The sequence below is a fragment of the Heloderma suspectum genome, chromosome 4, assembly GCF_057233095.1.
Source record: "Heloderma suspectum isolate Gila_16-S chromosome 4, 16-S_ref, whole genome shotgun sequence".
In the NCBI taxonomy this organism is placed as follows: domain Eukaryota; kingdom Metazoa; phylum Chordata; class Lepidosauria; order Squamata; family Helodermatidae; genus Heloderma; species Heloderma suspectum.
The window spans coordinates 51,622,221-51,643,250 of NC_139461.1; the positions used below are offsets into that span (position 1 = coordinate 51,622,221).

The following is a 21,030-nucleotide window of genomic DNA, read 5'->3' on the forward strand; positions in this document are numbered from 1 at the left end:
TACCCCATCGAGTGCAAAAGCCATGTACAACTAATTTCTAGAAAGGAAATTTAAAATTATATTTGACTTGCTTAAAAAAAAATTAAGAACTATAGTGTGAAAGAATTGCTGCCTTGGAGTGGAATCCTGCACTGCATGAGTGGAAATCCGCTGGACTTACTCTTCTCCCCTCCTCTTTGCAGCCCCTGAAAATCTGCTCTGGGGGAATTCCTCCAGAACAGATTTTGAGGGTGCATGAGGGACCCTGAAAATGCAGAGAGAAGGAGGAATTGTGCCTCTCCCCTCACAGTTCTGCAGACGGAAGTAGTTCTGTCAGTGGAACAATTTAATTGGATTCCACACTTCATTTATAAAATAAGTAATGAGAACTATTTTTCAAACTATAGAATGATCAGAAAGACTTCTAGTAGACTTCTTGCCAAATGTTTTACTTGGCCAAGAGAAGGGCAAGTGTATCAAACACTAGCACAGAGGTCTCAGCTATTCATGATTCATGTGTCTACTCCAATAAAAGAATTCTAATGATACATATGGCAGCATGTTTTGAAAAAAGCAACGACCACCAGAAGACAACACTTCACACAATATTTTTTTAAAAATCAAGTTTGACTAGAGAGATACAAAATGCATTAGTCTTATTCATCAAAGGCAACAGGATATCTACTAGAATTTTCGCCAAAATAACATAACCCGAACAAAAAGCACAACAATTCTGTAGTGTACCAAGTGTATATTTCAATTTACTGTATGCAATCTAACAACAAATTTGGTCATAATTTACCAGATATACATAAATGATTTAAGTAGCAAAAGGAGATTCGGTTTCAAGAGAATAAGTAAAATACATTAAGAATGTAAAGCCAGGTCCAGTTTAAGCATTAAGTGAGTAGTATGCTCTAATAAAGCAGATTTAGGTGGATTTCATATATATATATATATATATATATATATATATATCAGAACTACCAATTGTAAACTATTTTAAGGGGAATAAATGGGGTGGAAGAATCTTTATACTATAACTTACATATTCACAGAGCAGAACATTTACTTAACGTTTAAAATACTTCCCATTCATATTATCTTTGCCCACTATTTTCTACTTTGGACCCCACCAGAATTACACATCAGTCTAGAACGAGAATAAGATGTATTCAGTTTTTTAAAAGCAAAACCCAAGAACTACCCATCTGTCAGGTTTACAGTGATGTGGAATCTACCAATGAAAGATTTGGATAGAAAAGGTTATACAATTTAATACCCATATAATTCGATATCTGTTTCATCCTGCAGAAACAGTGTCTAACGTTAATCCATTGTTGTACTGAAATAAGGGATAATAAAGCTGTCTCTTTAAATATATTTATATATATATCAACTTTGATCAGACGGAGCACCATTAAGAGTCTATCTGTCAAAGCAATTAAGTTTACCACACAACTACCATAATTTAGTTCTCAGATATAAAATAGGAAAATATACTCATTTTAAAGTTAACAAACTCAAATATGGTGACCCCTCCATTTATAATACAGTACTATCACACTGGCCTAGCTATGTGTTATGGTAAATGCTGTGCATATTTATTCATTGTGACATAGTAATATATTGAATGCAGTGTCTAAAGTTCAGATAGCTCACTTGCATTCAGGCTAGATGAAGCTGAGAATTCTAAGCATAAAAAGGTGCAATACCCTCCCTTCCCTCAGAAAAAAGGCCTGAAATCATTGGTACAATATAACAAGTTTAGAAAAGATTTATGGCTACAAAAATTCAAGTTTCAACATCTCATCCAAAAACAGAAGCAAAGAGCATTGGGGATAAATAGCTCTAGCAATTATACGAACAAATATTTTTTTAAAAAACGTTCCAGCAAATTAAGCTGCCAGGTTAAATGTAGTTTGTTTGGTATATAAAAGAACCCCCGAAATAGGAGAGAAGCAAAGGTTCATTTTGTGTTCACTTTAATGAAGAGTAATGGGGCACAAAAAAAGACAGCCTTGTGTCTAATTTTCCACATAACAAAACTAGACAAAAGCAGACAAATTGGGTTAAACTATTTAAACCAAAAAAAAAAAAAAGCCAATTACATTTATTTCTATTACACTCCTCCTCAGATTCTAGGTCTCTAAGCTTTGTGATGGACTGAGGTATACAGTAGTGAATAAAAATGATAGCCAATAGGAATAGTGCTAACAAAACATAAATTAAAACATGGGCAGCCATGCCAGAAAGTGTCTAATATAAAGTTCTTTAAGTGACAAGGAGAAACTTACTTTCATTCCAATCACAATTCTCCTTGCAGTTTTAAGTCATTATTGTGTATTTGGTGAAAATAGTAGTAGCTTTTTGCAAACTCAAGACATCAAAACCCAGAAAGTCAGTAAATTAAATATCAATGATTAAGTTCTTCTGGACTTGTCAGCTAAACCACATCTGACAAAACTAAGTGATTTAGATCCAGGTCATCAAGATGCTAATATTTAAGCCATTGAGGGGAAGGCAAGGGAAATGTGGCGAAGTCCCCTTTCAGGAAACATAAGCCACTAGACCAAATTAGCCACATTTGTTCACAAACTATGATTGGAATCAAGGGAGCCATCTCCAAGGATTGCAATTTGCTTCATTCATGTTGAAGAACACATGAATGTCTAACACAAGCATAGTTATTACTATGCTTGGTTAGGACCCAGATAGCTATATCCTATAAATAATAAAAATACATTTTCTTTTGATAATTGACTGTAGATGTGAGGACTCTATAATTCAACCAAATGGCTGTATGCTGTACAGTCCTGTGCAAATATCTTAAAAAAATTAATCCTTTTTTGCTATAAGGCTTTGACCCTACAATTTTCACAGCAACATAACTTTCATCCAGCCTGTACCATATTTTCCAAGCTTTCAGTCCAAAAATTCAAGATGGTCATGTCCATATGACGTCTAAATAAAGCATCTAAAAGATCAAGCCCCATCAGTCTTCTAAAGGCACACAGACTTCCCCAGATTCATCCCATCGAGTCTGATCATTCTGTTCTTCCACATCATCAGGTAGCTCTTCATCAGCCTCCCCCACTTCATTTTCTTCAAATTCTTCATCTCTAGGAAAATCTGTGTCCTGTACCTGGTCTACTCCTTCTTGCCCTCCCGGTTGAGATTTATCTGCACAGTCAACACAAACACCGTAACGTCGAGATCCATGTCTTATTCCAACGCTGGCTGCTAGCATGAAAATCTTCTTACACACCATACATTTGTACTTTTTATCCTTTTTGTGAACCTGCACAAGAGGCGACAGTGTCAACTAATCAGTATGTTTCATACAGATCACTCAATAAATTTCCTTTAACTAACTACAGCTATTAATCTAAAACATAGTTACACATGAAGCTAATATTTTGTATTAACTCTTTGAAAGCACAGAACTGGAACTACTATGTCCAGTCCAAAATGCTGCATTTCCAGAAACACACAAATACTTGTATTCTTTTACTAGGTTCCTGCCTTGAGAAACAAATGGCTTTTCATCCCTAATTTGGACCAGACTTTCTTAATATATGTTGGTATTCTGGGAACATGATTTAGAACAGGAGTGTTAAACCTCAGTCCCGTGGGCGAAATCCAGCCACCTGGATTTCGCCCACGGAAATCCATTCTCCCTTCCCCTGGACCCACCCTCTTTACCCCGCCACTGGTTATTTGGTCATTTCCTGGCTTTTGTGTGTTGTTTCCCCATCCTAAATGCCTCTCCAAAGGCTTAATTACTGGCAGAAAGAGCTTTAAGCTAAAATACGCTGGCATTCTGGCCCCAAACCTTTTCTCTTTGGTCCTACCCCTTCGGCCTTTGGGGCTGCCCACCATTGGAATGTGGCCGCTGAGAGCTTCTATGAAACTGAATTTGGCCCTTAGGCTGAAAGAGGTCCAACACCCCAATTTAAAGCAATGTCAAACCCAGCAAACAACGTTTTGGAAATACAAGGGTAATTAACAGAACACAGTGGGCTGGATCTAAAGTCAGCTGAATTTAGTTCCCATTGAAATCAAAGGGATCTAAGTTCAACTAACTTTGCCTAGATCCTACCTGATTTTATTACAGACAATAGCCACTTAGTGTTACTGATGGCATGATGATTTTACTCGCCACAGCAACTGCTCGGCCAGCCTGTGGTGAGTGACACAAGCCCGAGGCTTCTTCCCAAACTTGGAGCTGAAGAAAGGAATGAACCCCTGCCACAAAGTTGGGAAGAACCCTACCTTCTGTATTTGCCAGGTGGCAAGTGGCAAGCCAAAAAACCTCCAGCTCTCCTTGCCAGCTCTGAGCTGTAGGAGCACAGCTGAGATGTATTGGTACACTTTGTGCACACTGGGTGCAGCGACAAAGCAAGCCATCACACTGTCACCACCTCTGGCCACATGTCCAGAAAGCACAGAGCCAAAGCAATCTATCCTTCTCCAGCTCCAAGCTGTAGGGGGGTGGGCACATGCCATATTCACACTGGGTGCAATTACCCCTCTACCTCCCAAGCTCCAAGCTGAAGCAAAACAGGGGGCTGTACCTTGTGCTGTGTTTCTGAGTTGTGGCATGAAGTCAGACACAAGACTCTGTTCCTTATGGTGAGGCACATTTCCTGGTGACCACAAAAAGGCCACCCAAGATTTGCTGCCTCCTGGTTACTGATATTAGCTTAAGTTACCTTATCTTAATAGTATACTAATAGAATAGTAGGAGGAAAGCTATAGGATATCATTAGTGGAAGGTTCTCTTAGACTGGCCTTCCACTACCTGGTGCCCTCCAGATGTGTTAAACTACAACTCCCATAATCCTCAGTCTGAACAGTCATATTGGGGCCAGGTTGGGGAATGCTGTCTTGGACAGAGGCAAAGTGCTTATTGAACTCTCATAATACAGTATTATATTTTCAGCATTTGAAGAGTAAGGCTATAAATGGTTACTAGCCATGATGGCTCTTTATTGCCTCCAGTATCAGAGGCAGTTTGCCTCTGTATTCCAGTTGCTGGGGAACATGAGTTCCAGGGTGCTATTGCATTCATGTCTTACTTGTGGTTCTTAGAGGCATCTGGTTGGCCATTGTGCAAACAGAATGCTGGACTATATAGGCTTGGTCTGATCCAGCACAACTCTTCTTACATTCTTATGTACTGTGAACTGGAATCCCTCAGACATTTTAGATGTGTTTGAAAAACAACTGGCATACTGTTTTCATGACCACTGCCAACACTGAGATATAACAGGGACATTTCAGCTGTATAATATTCTTATTTGAAATTCCTATCCTCAAAATCATAAGGCTGTGCATGCTAACAAATTAGAACTTTATCCGCCTACTTTTTTCTAGGCCATTAGTATTTGGGGCCCATTTTCAAATCTCTCTGAAACCATGAGATCTAGAAACATTTTTCTAAAAGCCAGGATTGTGTTTTTTTTTTTTTTTTTTTAAACTGTCTCCATGTGGCGTTTTTGCACATACCTGTTTTGAATTTACAGTAAGCTAAACAGATCAAGGTGACACCCAGAATTTCAGCCTCTATTTATCAAGCCATCACTTTCCATGAAAAACAAGTGTCCAGTTTTAGTGTAGCTCCTATATCAACTACCCAATTAATTCAAAGTGCTAGTATTAAGGTGGCACAATAATTTCTGTGGAGCCCTTCACACATCTGCTACAGTTTATTGAGGATAATATCCTACACCCACTTACCTGGGAGTAAGCCCCACTGAATTAAATGGACTTCTGAATAGACACATAAAAGGATTGGATTGTGAATAAACCGATTTGAATATTCAGTCAAGATTCCTTCTACTACTAAATATAGTTGTCAAACTGCTTGTCCAATGCTGTAATGAGGCCCCAAAGATTAAGTCACAGACAAGGTTGAAGCAGGAAATTGTCTTTCAAGTGTCTTTAAAAAACGAAAGTTGTAACTGTGCAGAAATTTGCCATCAGTTTGCAACTTAATCATGTTCTAGATTGAAAGTGGGCATACAAGGATAATTTACATACTAAGTTCTCTTCTACTAAACACTGTAGTAATTAAAAATGTTACATACCAAGGAATGTCTCTTTACATGCTCTCTACGAGTAAACAGCTTTCCACAAATGTCACAGCTAAAAGATCTCACTCCAGTATGAATGAGTAAATGTCTCTTTAGTGTTCTTCTGTATTTGGCCACGTAGTTACAGTGTGGACATTTCAGTTTGTTCATGATTAAAGAAGAGTCGCCTAAAACCAAAAGACAACCAGTTTAATTAGTTGACACACACAGCATATTTTCCAAGATACTTTTGCTCTTTATATAAATATTACACTCCCACTGCTCAGTACAAAGCTAAACTTTTGACATAGCCATAAAAAGGAGCACATTGCCTTGACTTACACCTAGCCTATATATTTCCTTCTATCTTCCATCACTTTCATTTCTGATAAAGAGCCAGGGACTACCTGAGTAATGTAGACCAGCATGGGCAGAAGGGAGGTTGCGATTTATTGGTAGATTGGCAAAGGTTTCTGACACTCAATGGTTCATCAAAAGCAACAACAAAAAGGCTCCCCATACTCCCTAAATTAGGGTGCTCTAATAAAGAAAACTTGAGGGAAAACTAGGCATGAATCTGTGTGCTAAAGGATTGTGAGCTCAGTTCTGGCAATGAAAACAAGTTATTGGGCTGAGCATGTGCTCAGAGGCACCATGATCCTTAATTCTAAGTGTACATAAGCAATCCTGAACCAATATGCATCTGGATCTCAAGGTTCTAACTAACAAAACAATGTAGATCCACCAAGCCTAAGTCTGCCCACCCCTGGTGTAGACCATGGAAGAGTGGCAATAGTTTTAAAAACCCATATATGAAGGATTCCGTTCATTACTCAATTTAACTGGCCCAAACCCCACAAAATAAGGACCATATACAGCAAAGTAAATATGCCCACAGTACAAACATCAACTGAGATATTGGGAGAGATCTAACTAACACTTCTGAAATGGATTTTCCACGCCACTTAAGCCTATCACAAGACAAGATCTTTATGCAAGAATCTGCAAGTACCATAAGCTAGGGCTGGAGATTCTTTTTCAACACAAGGACTGCATTCATAGAATCATAGAATAGTAGGGTAGGAAGACCGTCAAGTCCAACCCCCTGCTCAATGCAGGAATCTAAGTCAAAGTATTCCTGACAGATGGCTGTCCAGCTTCATCTTCAATGCCTCCAGTGTGGGAAAGCCCACTACCTCCCTATGTAATTGGCTCCACTGTCATATTGCTCTATCAGTCAGGAAGTTTTTCCTGATGTTCAGCCGGAATCTGGCTTCCTGTAACTTGAGCCCATTATTCCGTGTCCCGTGCTCTGGGATGATCGAGAAGAGATCCTGGCCTTCCTCTCTGTGACAGCCTTTCAAGTACTTGAAGAGTGCTCTCATATCTCCCCTCAGTCTTCTCAAAGCTAAATAAACCCAGTTCTTTCAGTCTCTCTTCATAGGGCTTTGCTTCCAGTCCCCTGATCATCTTTGTTGCCTCCTCTGAACCCTCTCCAGCTTGTCTGCATCCTTCTTAAAGTGTGGTGCCCAGAACTGGACGCAGTACTCAAGATGAGGCCTAACCAGTGCTGAGTAGAGGGCAACTAGGACTTCCCGGGATTTGGAAGCTATGCTTTTATTAATGCAACCCAAAAGAGCATTGGCCTTTTTTGCAGCCACATCACATTGTTGGCTCATATTCAGCTTGTGAGCCACAACAATTCCAAGATCCTTCTCGCTTGTAGTATTTTTGAGCCAAGTATCCCCCATCTTGTAACTGTGCATTTGGTTTCTTTTTCCTAGGCACAGAACTTGGCATTTATCCCTATTAAATTTCATTCTGTTGTTTTCTGCCCAGCACTCCAGCCTATCAAGATCATTTTGAATTTTGTTTCTGTCTTCCAAGGTATTAGCTATCCCACCCCATTTTGTGTCATCTGCAAATCTGATAAGCATTCCCTGCACCTCCTCCTCCAAGTCATTAATCAAAATGTTGAAGAGCACTGGGCCCACTTGTTACTTCTCCCCAGTCTGAGATGATCCCATTGATGAGCAGTCTTTGAGTCCCATCCTGTAGCCAACTGTGGATCCACCTGATTGTTGTTTCATCTAGCCCACTTTGAGCTAGTTTGCTCATCAGGATATCATGGGGCACTTTGTCGAAAGCTATGCTAAAGTTGAGACTAATATTTATGTCCACAGCATTCCCAGTCAACAAGGGAGATTACCTGATCCAAAAATGAGATCAGATTTGTCTGGCAGGATTTGTTCTTGACAAATCCATGTTGGCTTCGAGTAATCACCGCATTGTTTTCAAGGTGCTTACAGATGGATTGCTTTATCATCTGCTCCAGAATTTTCCCAGGGATTGATGTCAGACTGACTGGTCTGTAGTTCCCAGACCTTTTTACCCTTTTTGAAGATAGGGACAACATTAGCCCTCCTCCAGTCATCTGGCACTTCCCCCGTCCTCCATGGTTTCTCAAAGATATTAGAGAGTGATTCTGAGAGCTCTTCTGCCAGTTCCTTTATTGCTCTAGGATGCAGTTCATCTTGCTCTGGAGATTTGAACTAATTCAGAGTAATTAGGTGTTCCTTGACCATATGCCTGTCAATCTCAAGCTGCAATCCTGCCCCTTCAGCCTGTACTTCGCCTTTGCCAGGGGGCTCATAGACCCTCTTTTGGGAGAAGACTGAGCCAAAGTAGGAATTGAGCACCTCTGCCTTTTCTTTGTCATCAGTTACCATTTTGCCATCCTTATTTAATAGCTGAACCACCATTTCTTTCCCTGTCTTTTACTTTGCACATAACTGAAGAAAGCCTTTTTGTTGCTTTGAGCATCCCTCGCTAACCTCAGCTCGTTCTCAGCTTTAGCCTTCCTGACGCCATCCCTGCAATTCTGTGCTACCTGCCTGTACTCTTCTTTTGTAGCTTGGCCTTCCTTCCACGTCCTATATGTGTCCTTTTTTGTTTTCAGGTCATCTCTTAGCTTTTTGTGAAGCCACATTGGCTTCTTCTGTTGTCTTCCACCTTTTTGTCTTGTTGGGTTTGTAATTGTGCCTTGAGAATTTCCTTTTTTAAAAACTCCCACCCATCTTGGACTCCTTTTCTCATTATTCCCTAGTGGGCGGGACTGCAGCCAAAAGTGGGCCAGAGCCACCACCACCTCCGTACACACACATACACCACTCACTAATGAAAGCTTTAAAAAAGCTTAATTGCTGCATGGGGGCGGGGGCAGAGGAGTGGGTGCAGTCTAGTTGGGGAATCCCACATGTTGGATGTTTCCCACCCCTGCCATAAAGAAAGCGACCTCTGACCTGGTTTGCATTTCCCATCAGCAATTCCTGGATTAAACAGAATTGCTGGAGATGAGCGAAGCAACAAGTGTGCTGCTTCCTGCACATGCGTCATTTTCGCTTTCAATAGGGGGATTTCCTCTATCCAGCGCTGCCACCGCTTTCACTGGGCAATCCCACCAATGGGGTTTCTTATTTTTAGCAAATACTTATATTTCAAGGCCTAAGGAACTCTGCCACTACAACTTAAAAGAGTTCCATAAGCTGACCCTTTTCTGCTGTCACTAGTTCTCTTAGACTACTTTAAAACCTCCTAGTAGCTGGTATAAGAGGCTCAGGTGTGAGACGGGGACCAACACTAGAGACAAGATGAAGTACTAAACAAGCAATTTATTAAAGGGATACATTGTACATAAGCGATTACTAATATTTACTTGGGGTTGTTTTGTGATGTGTGAACCTGGAACTCTGGGTTGTTTATAGGCTAAACAATGCAGTTAATGCAACAATTGCCCATGGGGTGTTCCTTAGTTAATTGAAAGCAGAAACAAACAGCCCACACCTCATGCTTAAACAACCCAAGAACTGCCACTGTGATGTGCAAACTGGGTCACTGATTTAAATAAGGCCTTCCAGTTTCTTATTGTCCATAAATAGGTAGTATACCATTCAACCAAATATATCTGAGGTGCTTGATATAGCAAGAAGAAATGTTGCAGATACCATTCTGTATATTTTCAAATCTGTGTTTATATTAATAAAACAGTTAACTGCAGCAGGACAAGTGAATATTTGAGATTTAGAGGGCCAACCTCTATTCTGATTTACAATGTGCTCTCTTCATAAAAGCTCAGGAAAGATAATGCAACTATTAAAGATATCACAAATAAAATCAGTAGAACAAAAATCTATGACAATTTTCAAAATATAGCTAAACTGGCCATTAGTATTTGGGGCCCAGGATATACATTAGCCATTTTGAGAATATCTTATATGGTGAGCAATTAAAACAAAGCCCATATTCAAGCACCCTAAGCCAACTACAGTTGGTCTACAAGAAAATAAGTAAACACAAAGTTACACCTCTCCATTTATCTATAATAGGAAGAGTGTTATTCTTGCTGAAGACACAAGTCAGAAGACCCAAGTATGAACAAAGTATTCATAAATACTTAATTTTACTTGCCATTTTCCCAGTTGTCTTTCGGCCAGGATTCAGGTAACAAGCCATACTTGAAATCATTTGAAGTACCTGGCAACAATCCAAACTTGAAATCAGTTGAGATACCAGGAAACATTCCAAACTTGAAATCATTTGAGGTACCTGTTACAAGATTTTATGGGAAAAGTATGTGTAAAATATTGTTGGAGCTGAACAAGCAACATCATCATTTGCAAATATGAGATAACATGATTAGAAACTAGTGTATAGTTAAAGCAAAGGAATATAGGTATTAGTTATTAAGTAACCACCCAGAGAGCTTCAACTATTGGGTAGTATAGAAATGTAATAAAATAGAATTCTGCAAAAGTGAAGTTTCTAGGACATGTTGGGCAATTTCCAGATCTGTGGAAGGGTTGCCGAATCATTAAAACCTTGATCCTATCTTTGACAAGCTAATGGAAAGCAGACAGAGTTGTACATAAGACCCTTGTACTAGCACATAGAATACTGGGATTGCTCAAGCACATTCTACAACACTGTCATGGAACAGATCTGCTTTCCCCACCTAGTCCATTCAGCAATCTAAGCTTGTCCCTTGATATTAATTCCTATAATTTATTTTCCTTTTGTTCTGCAAGCATCAGCTTAAGAGCAATCATGCATGTGAACCCTGAGGGGTTACAACTGGTGCTGGGATTGATCACAGAGAGTCTGTCAACTGAGGTTACCCTGGAGTGCAGTCTATTAGCTCCCTTCAATGGTGAAACAAAATGGGAGAAGAAATGCAAGACAGCTTCTGCTTACAGAAAGAGTCTGTGTTTAAATTACTATTAACAAGTGCAGTCTCATGCTTAGTAATGTTCTTTAGTTAGAGCAGCCATACTGGCTGGGGTGATGGGAATTGTAGTCAAAAACATCTGGCAGGCACCACTTTGGGGAAGACTGCACAATACTGATCTAAGGCTCAAACAAAGTCCTGCAACTCCCAGCATTCTCCAGCCAGCCATGCTGCCTGGGGAATGCTAGGAGTTGTAGGACTTTTTCCTGTCTAACCATGCATATAGGATTGTACCCTTAATATCAAAAGCTACAGTAAACTGACTCAGAACAGGTAATTCTATCCTTTGATCTTATGTGCCTACTTGAAACTTCTACCTTCTAGAAAGGTACAGGACAAATTCAGCAATGTGCGTTGGACTAGCAACATACTTGGACAAACCCATAGTAATCACTTCTAGATAAAGTTGTTAATTTATTATGAACTACAATAATATTTACTAGAACAGCAAGTGTGTGTTCCATCTGTAAAAACACATGAGTTTCCATAACCAAATGATCAAGTCATCTATATGCAGTGGCAAATGTCCTGCAGAACAGGGGAATCTGAAGTTGAGCAATTGACACTACAACCAGAGGTTGTAAAATGGAATTGTAGAATCTACACCCAGTCCTATATGCCATTCATTGATTAGGTACCACAAAGTTACACAGATGAATGAATAAAATCATGTTTTCCAATCCAGAATGTATGACTTCAAATGCAAACCTAACACTTTAGGATACTTGAATTCATTTAATACTAGTGATGTGGGATGGACATTTTTCCAGTGCTTTATTTTTCCAAGGAAGATATTCCATTTTGTAAGTTCATCAGTAACAATGAATGAATGCCAATTGCAAATACAGTATTAGAGGCAAGATTGGCAGTTTCAATATTGTAGATGAGTGGTTGTCAGCATATAATGCAGTTGTTTGGGTTGCTAAAATTTATTCGTGCATCAACAGTTTTCAGTACCTTTTTTCTTCTTAAATTTAAACAACGTAATGGAAGCACATGCTTATTGTCTTTACATGTATACAAGTATTCCAATTAAAATGTCCACATAATAGAGTATTTAAATCACATTAAGTGTGATTTCTTCCCTCAAATATTTCAGGTCAAATTCTTGTGGTGTATAGGGACAAAACATTTTTTTTTTTTGCTTTGTTTACGAAATACAAGTACAATAAACATGCTACATTAGATCACACTCTAGAGCATCAGAAAATGTTTTGATGCCAATTGAAAAGTTTCCGATGCAATTAGTATAAGAATGTTTTCCACTTCGAACATTTCTGGAAAACCCACATTACTATTTGATACATGTGCACTCTTTCTGGAACTTTCTTGATCTTCTGCCTCCTGACCCCATGCTTTTGATATATCTATTCCTCCCATTGCATTCATTCTGCCTGGATCACTGTTAACTCCAGATGAAGCAGTAGGTGACTTGAAATCCCCTCATTTTCAATAACAGCAATGGAGCTAGGAGATGTTTTGGGAACTCTGAACCTTAACTATTATAGAAGCCTATTATTAGGAAGATGTTCACAAACTGTTTTGCATATCCTAACAATGCTGGCCCATCCAGCCCACACTCTAGAATGAAAAAAGTACATGCATTTTCAGAATTCGATGTTTCATGGGCTAGCAAGATACCTATTTGTTAAGAGTCTTGCTTTTTATAGTACCACACACAGCAAAGCAAAATAGATTACTAGCATTTAGAGGTATATTGCCTCTGAACATGGAGGTTTCATTTAACTATGACAGATAAGAACGGCTTCCATGGGCACAGAGAAGCTTTGGGTGGGTGGAACTCAGAAAAGATGTGGCAGGAATGGCTTAATAGGATTTGGGGGTGGGGGCAGGAAGAGACTTGTAATATTCCCACTTAACTTAAGCTTCCAGGGGGACTGCAACTACCAAAAGCTCTCTTATATGGTTGCAATTTCACTGTCTGCCCTCATCCTGCCTGTTACTATGTCCAAACAGAAGCTCATGGTTAAGATAGCAAGATTCATATCAACTGAAAACAAAAATTAAATTGAATGTCAGCAATATACTAATGACAATGCACTCCCATGCCTATGGATAATCTCTTCCAAAGAGGCACCATGTGAATGTCATATAAAACTGGTAACAAGATAGACCAGTGAAGCACCTATAATTCAAAGGTGAAACAAAAGTCACAGCCTACTACCTTCTAAGATCACCCAGTTTAGTAGGAGCTGCAGTTATGGCCAAGGTTCTAAACTTTCCTGGACAGTTCAGAAGGACAATGCTTTCAGCCACTACAGAGAAATTAAGGACAGTAAGAATTACACTGGTCTGGTTTGCATGTTAACACTAACCCATGCTATGGGTTGTTGAATTCTGGGTTGTTATGTGTGAATGTGGGTGACTTGTTTACCACAAACAATCCAGAAAAAAACAAGGTTTGTTGCTGGGATGTAAACTCTGGGTTGTTTAAACCATGGGTGGTTAAGTGCAAACCTCAAGCCATGGGTTGCTCATGGGTTGTTTCGCCAGGCTACAGACGCAGCGGGCAAAAGGAGTAAAAAAAACCCTAGCCACTCTACATGCTAGTACCACAGCACTGTGAAGGCATTTGGTATACAGGGAGGGAGCGGGTGAAGGAGAAGGGGGGGAAAACGAACAACCCAGGGACTAAGAAAATAAACCATGGTTTGTTCGATCATCTGCCAGACAAAAAATTGTCCTTATTTGTGCTCCATAGTGCTATGGACACAATTTTTGCCTGAAAACTATTCTGGGGGGGGTGGGGGGGAGAGCCAGCAGGGGCTGCATCAGGGACTGCATGCAGCCCATAGGATGGCCATAGCTCAGTGGTAGAGCACATGCTTTCCATGCAAAAGATCCCAGGTTTGATCCCAGCCTCTCCAGGTAGGGATGGGAAAAACTCCTGGAGAGCCGCTGCCAGTCAGCGGTGACAATACTGGGCTAGATCTGACTCACTATAAGGCAGCTTTCTGTGTGCTGCCCACTCCTGAGCTGAATAAACTATGGGTTAATGTTATATGCAAACCAGGCTACTGTATATAACTAGATTCAGATCATTTAGCAAGTCTGGAAGACAGTCTGAAATCCAAATGAAATGGGTCTAGACAACTCAGTGCCTTCTAAGAATGCCTTGAGCTTGGTAGCTATTACCAGTAATCATCCTGCTCAAAAAGCTGGATTTAAGACTTGACCAGTTATTCAAAATGCCCAAATGCTGTTGTTTTTAGAACGTTTTTTAAAGTCACCCTACTATTTCCTTTAACACAGAATTGTATTTGTAACTTAATTGTATGAATTGTAATCAATTAAATTTGCATATGCAAAATTTAAATTTGCAAAAAATAATTCTATTCTAAAGCAAAAAGCATACCCTGTTTTTAGATGACGCACAAGTGTTGTAGCAGGCATCATCTTACAGGTTCCTCTGGAAGTTCCTCTCTTGATTTAAATAGCAACTTTAGAGAGGCAATTTTCATTGGGATAGGTTAAAGCTCTCCCTCCTCACCCCCTGCAGCCCTGTTACTATCCTATGGCTATGTAATTTTCTTTAAATGTGCATGCTAATTGCATTCATTCAATATCCTATCTAATTTGGGGGTGGGGGGGAAGATGACACCTCTTAAGATGGTCTTGTCATCTGTAGCTTTTATAAGTACTTATATTAACAATGGTTTTTTTAATCTGCTGCCTCATTAATCACTTTTAAAACCTTTGACAAAAATGCCCTTGATTAATCTAACCAATTGATGCAATGCAACAATACATTATATCCAAACAGCATGAGTCAAAAGTATCAGCCCCTCCAGGATGGATAACAGCTCTGTAATGATTAGAAGAACTCCTATGGATGATACTTTGCAGCTACAAAAATAGCAGAAAATAAAAGATTTCTTCATTGTTTCTGCTGCAAGGCACAGCTCTTCAAAACTGGCCCTCAAGTGTTTGGTTAAAGTGTTTTCTGGAACTTGTACTCTTATTATCACCTATATTAATTGCAAGTAAGTATCTTGTATGCCAGAAGGCTGCCTAGCTCTGCAACTGTGGGAGAGGGCATTTCAGTGCAATCACATCGATACCCCACAGTATTTCGCTATTCCAGAGATTGAGCAGGTGAGCTACAAGACCACTAACAATTAATGGTAAATCTCCTGGAAAGTTCTTGGATCAACAAGTCTTCAAGGTAGAATGATTTTAAATTAAACCACAACCTCTAGGAAGGAGATTGTGTCTGAGATTTAAGCCCTGGCAAGATAACATACTTGGCCAATGAGCTGCCTGTGGTTGTCTATAACAAGGCATCATTTCTACATCCTCCTCAATCACCCTCTCTGTAGGGGGTGTACAACAAATCCAGTGTAAGCTCAGCAAAATGCACTGAGACTACCACCACCCTGGTTTGTCATGGCAATCATTAAATCTCAGCAAACCTCAACCTCAGCATAGATATTGATATCCTCTAAAATCAGAATCTGCCAACCTAGCAGTTCGAAAGCAAGAAATTGCAAGTAGATAAATAGGTACCGCCTTGGCGGGAAAGGTAACAGCGTTCCGTGCACCTCTGTGTTCAGTCATGCCAGCCACATGACCACGGAAGCGACTTCGGACAGCGCTGGCTCTTCGGCTTAGAAACGGGGATGAGCACCACACCCTAGAGTCGGACACGACTGGTTGGAGACACCTTTACCTTTTTTAGAATCAGTAGCTTCAGGAGTCTTAACATCAAGAAGAAACTACCCTAGGACAACTTAGCTAGGAAGTCTGTTAGGCAGCAAGTTGAACAGTTCAATAACATAATCCTCAACATTAATAAATTCATTTGAAACCAATGTCCATCCGTACAACCTGGCCAACAAGATGGCATCCTACATCTTCACCATCCCAATCCCCAGGCTGGCGAAGCACTGAGTACTCAAGCTAGCCAATATAGGTCTACTGGCCTTAAGCAGCAAATCCACACTAGGTAAGCAGCATTATCCATTACTAGCCAGTGACATGGCATAAGCCACTGGCAGCTAAAGAGTAGGAGGACCTCTGGCCCAATATCCAGTTTTTCCATGAGTCTTCCAACCCTTCATATCACTTATCTTTCCTTCAACATCAATGCCACACAAGCTTGTAGTTGATATATTGCTCAACTCTCTCCCCCAACGCCCAACCTGCCAGGACACTGCTCCACTATGGCACGTACTTAAAGGGTTAATACGTCTCTAAACCCATTTATTAGGTCAACAAAGGCAGATTTAACCAGTTCATAAGCTCTCTTCTTAACATGAAACATACTCAGACCTAGTCCAACTACTACAACCAATTTAGGAAGCAATTTGATGTTAAACTAATCTCTAAACAATTGAGTGCAAAGCTGACAGATTTTTCAAGTTAACAACATTGAACGCGACCTTACATGCCCATCATCCTCAAGTGTCTCAGAGTCTTAAATACCTATTATTGTAGAATAATTCATAGTAATGTATGGACTTTTGAAAATGAAGTACAGATTTAAATGCACAGAACACTAAAGGCAAGGCTGCATGTGCAGAATTTGATAATTTTTGGCAAAGAAAAATCAAATTCTGCAACTAGCATAAACCATACAATTTAGAACATTGTAGATTATTCAAACTAGATTATTCAGCTTCTACAAGGGGCAAAGAGTTAGCCAGGGCACTGAGGTCCTGTCTCCTACAAATCCTACTGATCTTTTTGGCTTTCAAGATTTCCTAAGAGCAGCCATGCAGACCAAAGGCCTATGTAGTCCAGTATTCTGTTCACATATTCGTCAATGAGCTGCCTGTGGGAACCCCATAAGTAGGACATGAGTGCAATACCATCCTCCTGTTCGTGTTCCCCAGCGACTGGTAAAAAGTCGCTGGTAAAAATACTGGAGGCAGCATATAGCCTTCATGACTAGTAGCCATTGATAGTTTTATCCTCCATGAATTTGTCTAATCCCCTTTGAAAACTATCCAGATTGGTGGCCATCACTACATCTTGTGATACTGAAACTATGGAATTCGCTATGTCCTGCGTGAAGTACTTTTGTCTGTCCTTATACCTCCTACCACTCAGCTTCACTGGATGACCCTGGGTTTTAGTATTATGAGACTTAGAGAGCAATCCTATGGCCGCTAGACAGTGGCTAGATAGCCATAGGATATGTCAATTTTTGGGAACCGACCTAGCCCCACTTCCACGCTGCCTCGGAGGAGCACGGAGCAAGAGGAGCATGAAGCGGCCGGAAAGGAGTATGGCTGGGGGCGTTCCGGGGCAGGGAGAGTGTAACTGCATGTGCGACACACCCTATCTGTCATACAGCAGCCTCCTTCACTGCTCCGTGCTCCTGCGGCTAGACAGCTGCAATTGGCTGTCTAGCCAAAAATTAAAGACAGGAGGAGCGTGGGAGGAACGATCCCCACAGTGCTTCTCCTGCCCTGCTTTTGGATAGGCGGTCACTTCCGAGTTCGGAGAAGGCCGCCTATCTCGATAGAATTGCACCCTTAGCCACTTTCTCCACACCTTGCATAATTTTGTCCACCTCTATCATGTTTCCCTGCGTGGTCACACCATAAGGGCAGCATATATTGGCAGTTTTTGCTCAGGAGTCTTTGGTGAGGGATTCTGTCAAAACTTTTTTGTAAGTCCAAGCAACAAAGGTCTACTGGACCACTCCTAACTACATGTTTACTGACACGAACTCTAAAAGGTTAATGAGACAAGACTCATGTAGATTGTGGAAGCCATGTCTTTCAGCAGGACTGGTTCTTCTATATGCTTGACAATATTATCTTTCATAATTCTTTCATAATAATTAGTAGCACTTTATAGGGCAATGTCAAATCACTGCTTTTCCCCATTACCCTAGAAAGAGCTACTTACATTGCACAAGTGTTGGTTTACGTAAGTGCAATGTTGCTAGTCCTGGGGCACAACTGGATACAACCCACTAGTTCGCTAATCTTAGTATGGAATGGAAGAAATAACTATGCTGGGAATCTTAGAGAAGATTAAAACAAATTTTTCTCACATGGCCTCAGAATTTCCAGAGAGCTTACATCTCTAGTCTTACATAAAAATCTTTCTATTCTGTAGTTTTTAGAAATCATTTTGAGCGAGTAAAGACCAGGTATCAGTAAACGAACACTTTGTCTTAAATATTTTAGTCACCATCCCCAAAGAAAATATTACATAATTTATTTATTACATTTATATCCTGCCTTTCTTCCAAGAAGCCCAAGGCAGCGTACAGTGTCCTCGTCCTCTCCAATTCATCCTTACAACAACCCTGTGAGGTAGGTTAGAGTGAGAGTCCAGTTTTTCCCGGTGTGTGGGGGGAGGTCATTGGAAAATAGGAAAAACAAAATTTTCCTGATTTTTTCTGGTTTATTTCCAGACCTTCACATTTCTACTCTTTCACATCTCTGCAGTAGCAGAAAGCTCCAACATCATTGTTCTCCCAACTGTGGTGTTACAATGGCAGTGCAGCCACAAATGGGGCACACTGAGGGCAGGTGTAGATCCACAGGATCTTATGCCCGTTTGTTCGATATGTTCCTGGAGATGGTATAGCTCATAAGAAAAACTCCCCCACCCCGCAACCACAACCACTGTGATTTGGCAGGGCTCTGCATGCAGTGATAGTTCTGCCACAGATCTCTCCCACACTCAGGTAGGTAGGATCAGCCTGCTCGAAAAAAACTTCCGTTTGTTTACTATAGTGTTGATGGTTTCAACTCTCAGCTTTTATTATATTCCCATGTCATTCCTTTCCCCCCTATTTTCCCAACTGACAAGGCTTAGCTACCTTCAGATGCAGCAGATGGATGTTCTCTGTCTAATACTAGGTAGACTTGTAATTGTTTTATTTGCAGGCAGTTATACTTTTAAATTTCATAAATATCCAAACAGCACAACTGTAAGTGCCAAGTTATACATATACATTTTCTGCTACTAATGTAGTAAAATTTATATCTGATAAGAATATATCACATATTTTTCTATTTCCCCACATTTCAGAATTTTCAGGATGGGGGGAGGCAGACAACAAAATAGTTTTCCATGCCTTCAACATTTTGGATCTTTTAAAGATCTCGGAATGTGGCTAACTCCCGCTGAAATTTGTCTATACCCCTGACAAAGCACTAAACACGTGCTCTCCCATTTTCTAGAGAAAAAAACCAGGGGCAGTATCCAATGTTGCCTAGGTGCCAGCACGACCCACTGCCAGCAGGACGGGAAGCTAGCATTTCCCAAAGCAACCGGAAATGAGATATAACACTTGTTTCCATAGTGGAACAGGTCAGCAGAGCTCGCAGAAGGGACCTTAGTTAACCTGCCCAGTTCCAGAAACTAGTATTTCAGCCATTTCTGGGGCTGCTCTGGGAAGCGCTAGCTTCCTGTTGCACCAGCGGTGTGTCCTGCAGGTGCAGCACAATTGGTGGAAGCGCAATATTGGTTTCTGCCCCAGATTTGCATGCTTGAAAGATATGCCCAAGGAGGATCTAGGAATAAAAGGATCTTTGGTGGTTACTGAATGCTATTAGTAGCCATGATACCAAGAACCAGCACAGTGCACCTTTTTGAATATACTATTTAAACACTTAAAACAACTGAAAGCTTGAGCATTTAGAACTGGTGATTCTGCAATCTTGGATCTTCACCATTATGGTCATTTAAATATATACACTGTTTAGCTACAGTTTGGATGGGGGGCACTGTTGGAGGAGTTTTATAATGGCAAAGGAGTGACATCTGGTTTCCACTTTTTACTAGGGATGTCAGAGAATTTCGCCACAAATCTCAGGGAGGCCGAACACCAGCACATTTGGCCCCCCGAAATCGGTGGCAAAACGGTCTGCCCCCCCGCCCCCCTCCGGGACGGGACTTACCTTGGGCGAATCTCCCTGGCGGCGGCGGCGGCGGCAGCTCCGGTGGCAGTGGCGGCCGGTCTTCCAACCTGCTGCCACCGCCACCATTTCCAAGTTAAAAAAAAAAACGTGATAGGCTACGTAAAAATTTACATAGCCTATCACGGCTAGATTTTAAAAAAATACCGTGATAGGCTATGTAGATGTTTACGTAGCCTGTCACGGCTGAGTTAAAAAAAAAACTGCGCGTATGCAAATGGCGGCGCCCATGGGCACTGCCATTTGCGTTCCTTATTTTGGCACATCTAGTCTACGTCAACATTTACGTAGACTACGGCGAAAATAAGGGGAATGCAAATAGCGTAGCGTCTACGCTATTTGCGTTCCCCTTATTTTCGCCGTAGTCTATGTAAATGTTTACGTATAGACGTGCCAAAATAAGGAATGCAAATGGCAGCGCCCATGGGTGCCGCCATTTGCATACGCGCAGGTTTTTTTGGTTTTTTTTTTTAACTCAGCCGTGATAGGCTACATAAACATTTACGTAGCCTATCACAGCTGACTGCAGGGACGCAAATGGCAGCGGCTATGGCCGCCGTCATTTGCAGACCCGGTCAGCCAGGATTCGCGGCGGGAAGGGCGGGGCGCCTCCCCCCGGCGAGAATTTTGGGGGGGAGGGACGGGGCGCCTCCCCCCTGGCCAGAATTTCGGGGGGGAGGGACGGGGCGCCTCCCCCCCCCGGCCAGAATTTCAGGGGGGAGGGACGGGGCGCCTCCCCCCTGTCCAGAATTTCGGGGGGAGGGATGGAGCACCTCCCCGCCAC

The 21,030-nt window shown here is 41.0% G+C and overlaps 1 protein-coding gene across 2 annotated transcripts in view; it reads right to left on the reverse strand.

Moving 5' to 3' along the window:
• Positions 1 to 1,947: 1,947 nt before the first annotated feature.
• Positions 1,948 to 21,030, reverse strand: part of ZBTB10 (zinc finger and BTB domain containing 10) — a 31,623-nt gene continuing 12,540 nt past the window's right edge. Inside the window, exons 3-5 of one of the 2 annotated variants that reach the window (XM_084849242.1) lie at positions 10,524 to 10,661; positions 6,072 to 6,244; positions 1,948 to 3,280 (exon numbers count right to left, since the gene is read on the reverse strand). In XM_084849242.1, the coding sequence (XP_084705368.1) occupies positions 2,975 to 3,280; positions 6,072 to 6,244; positions 10,524 to 10,661 (617 nt within the window). In that variant the 3' untranslated portion in view covers positions 1,948 to 2,974. The remainder of the gene's footprint in view (positions 3,281 to 6,071; positions 6,245 to 10,523; positions 10,662 to 21,030) is intronic. The other variant, XM_084849240.1, reaches the window with a different exon arrangement.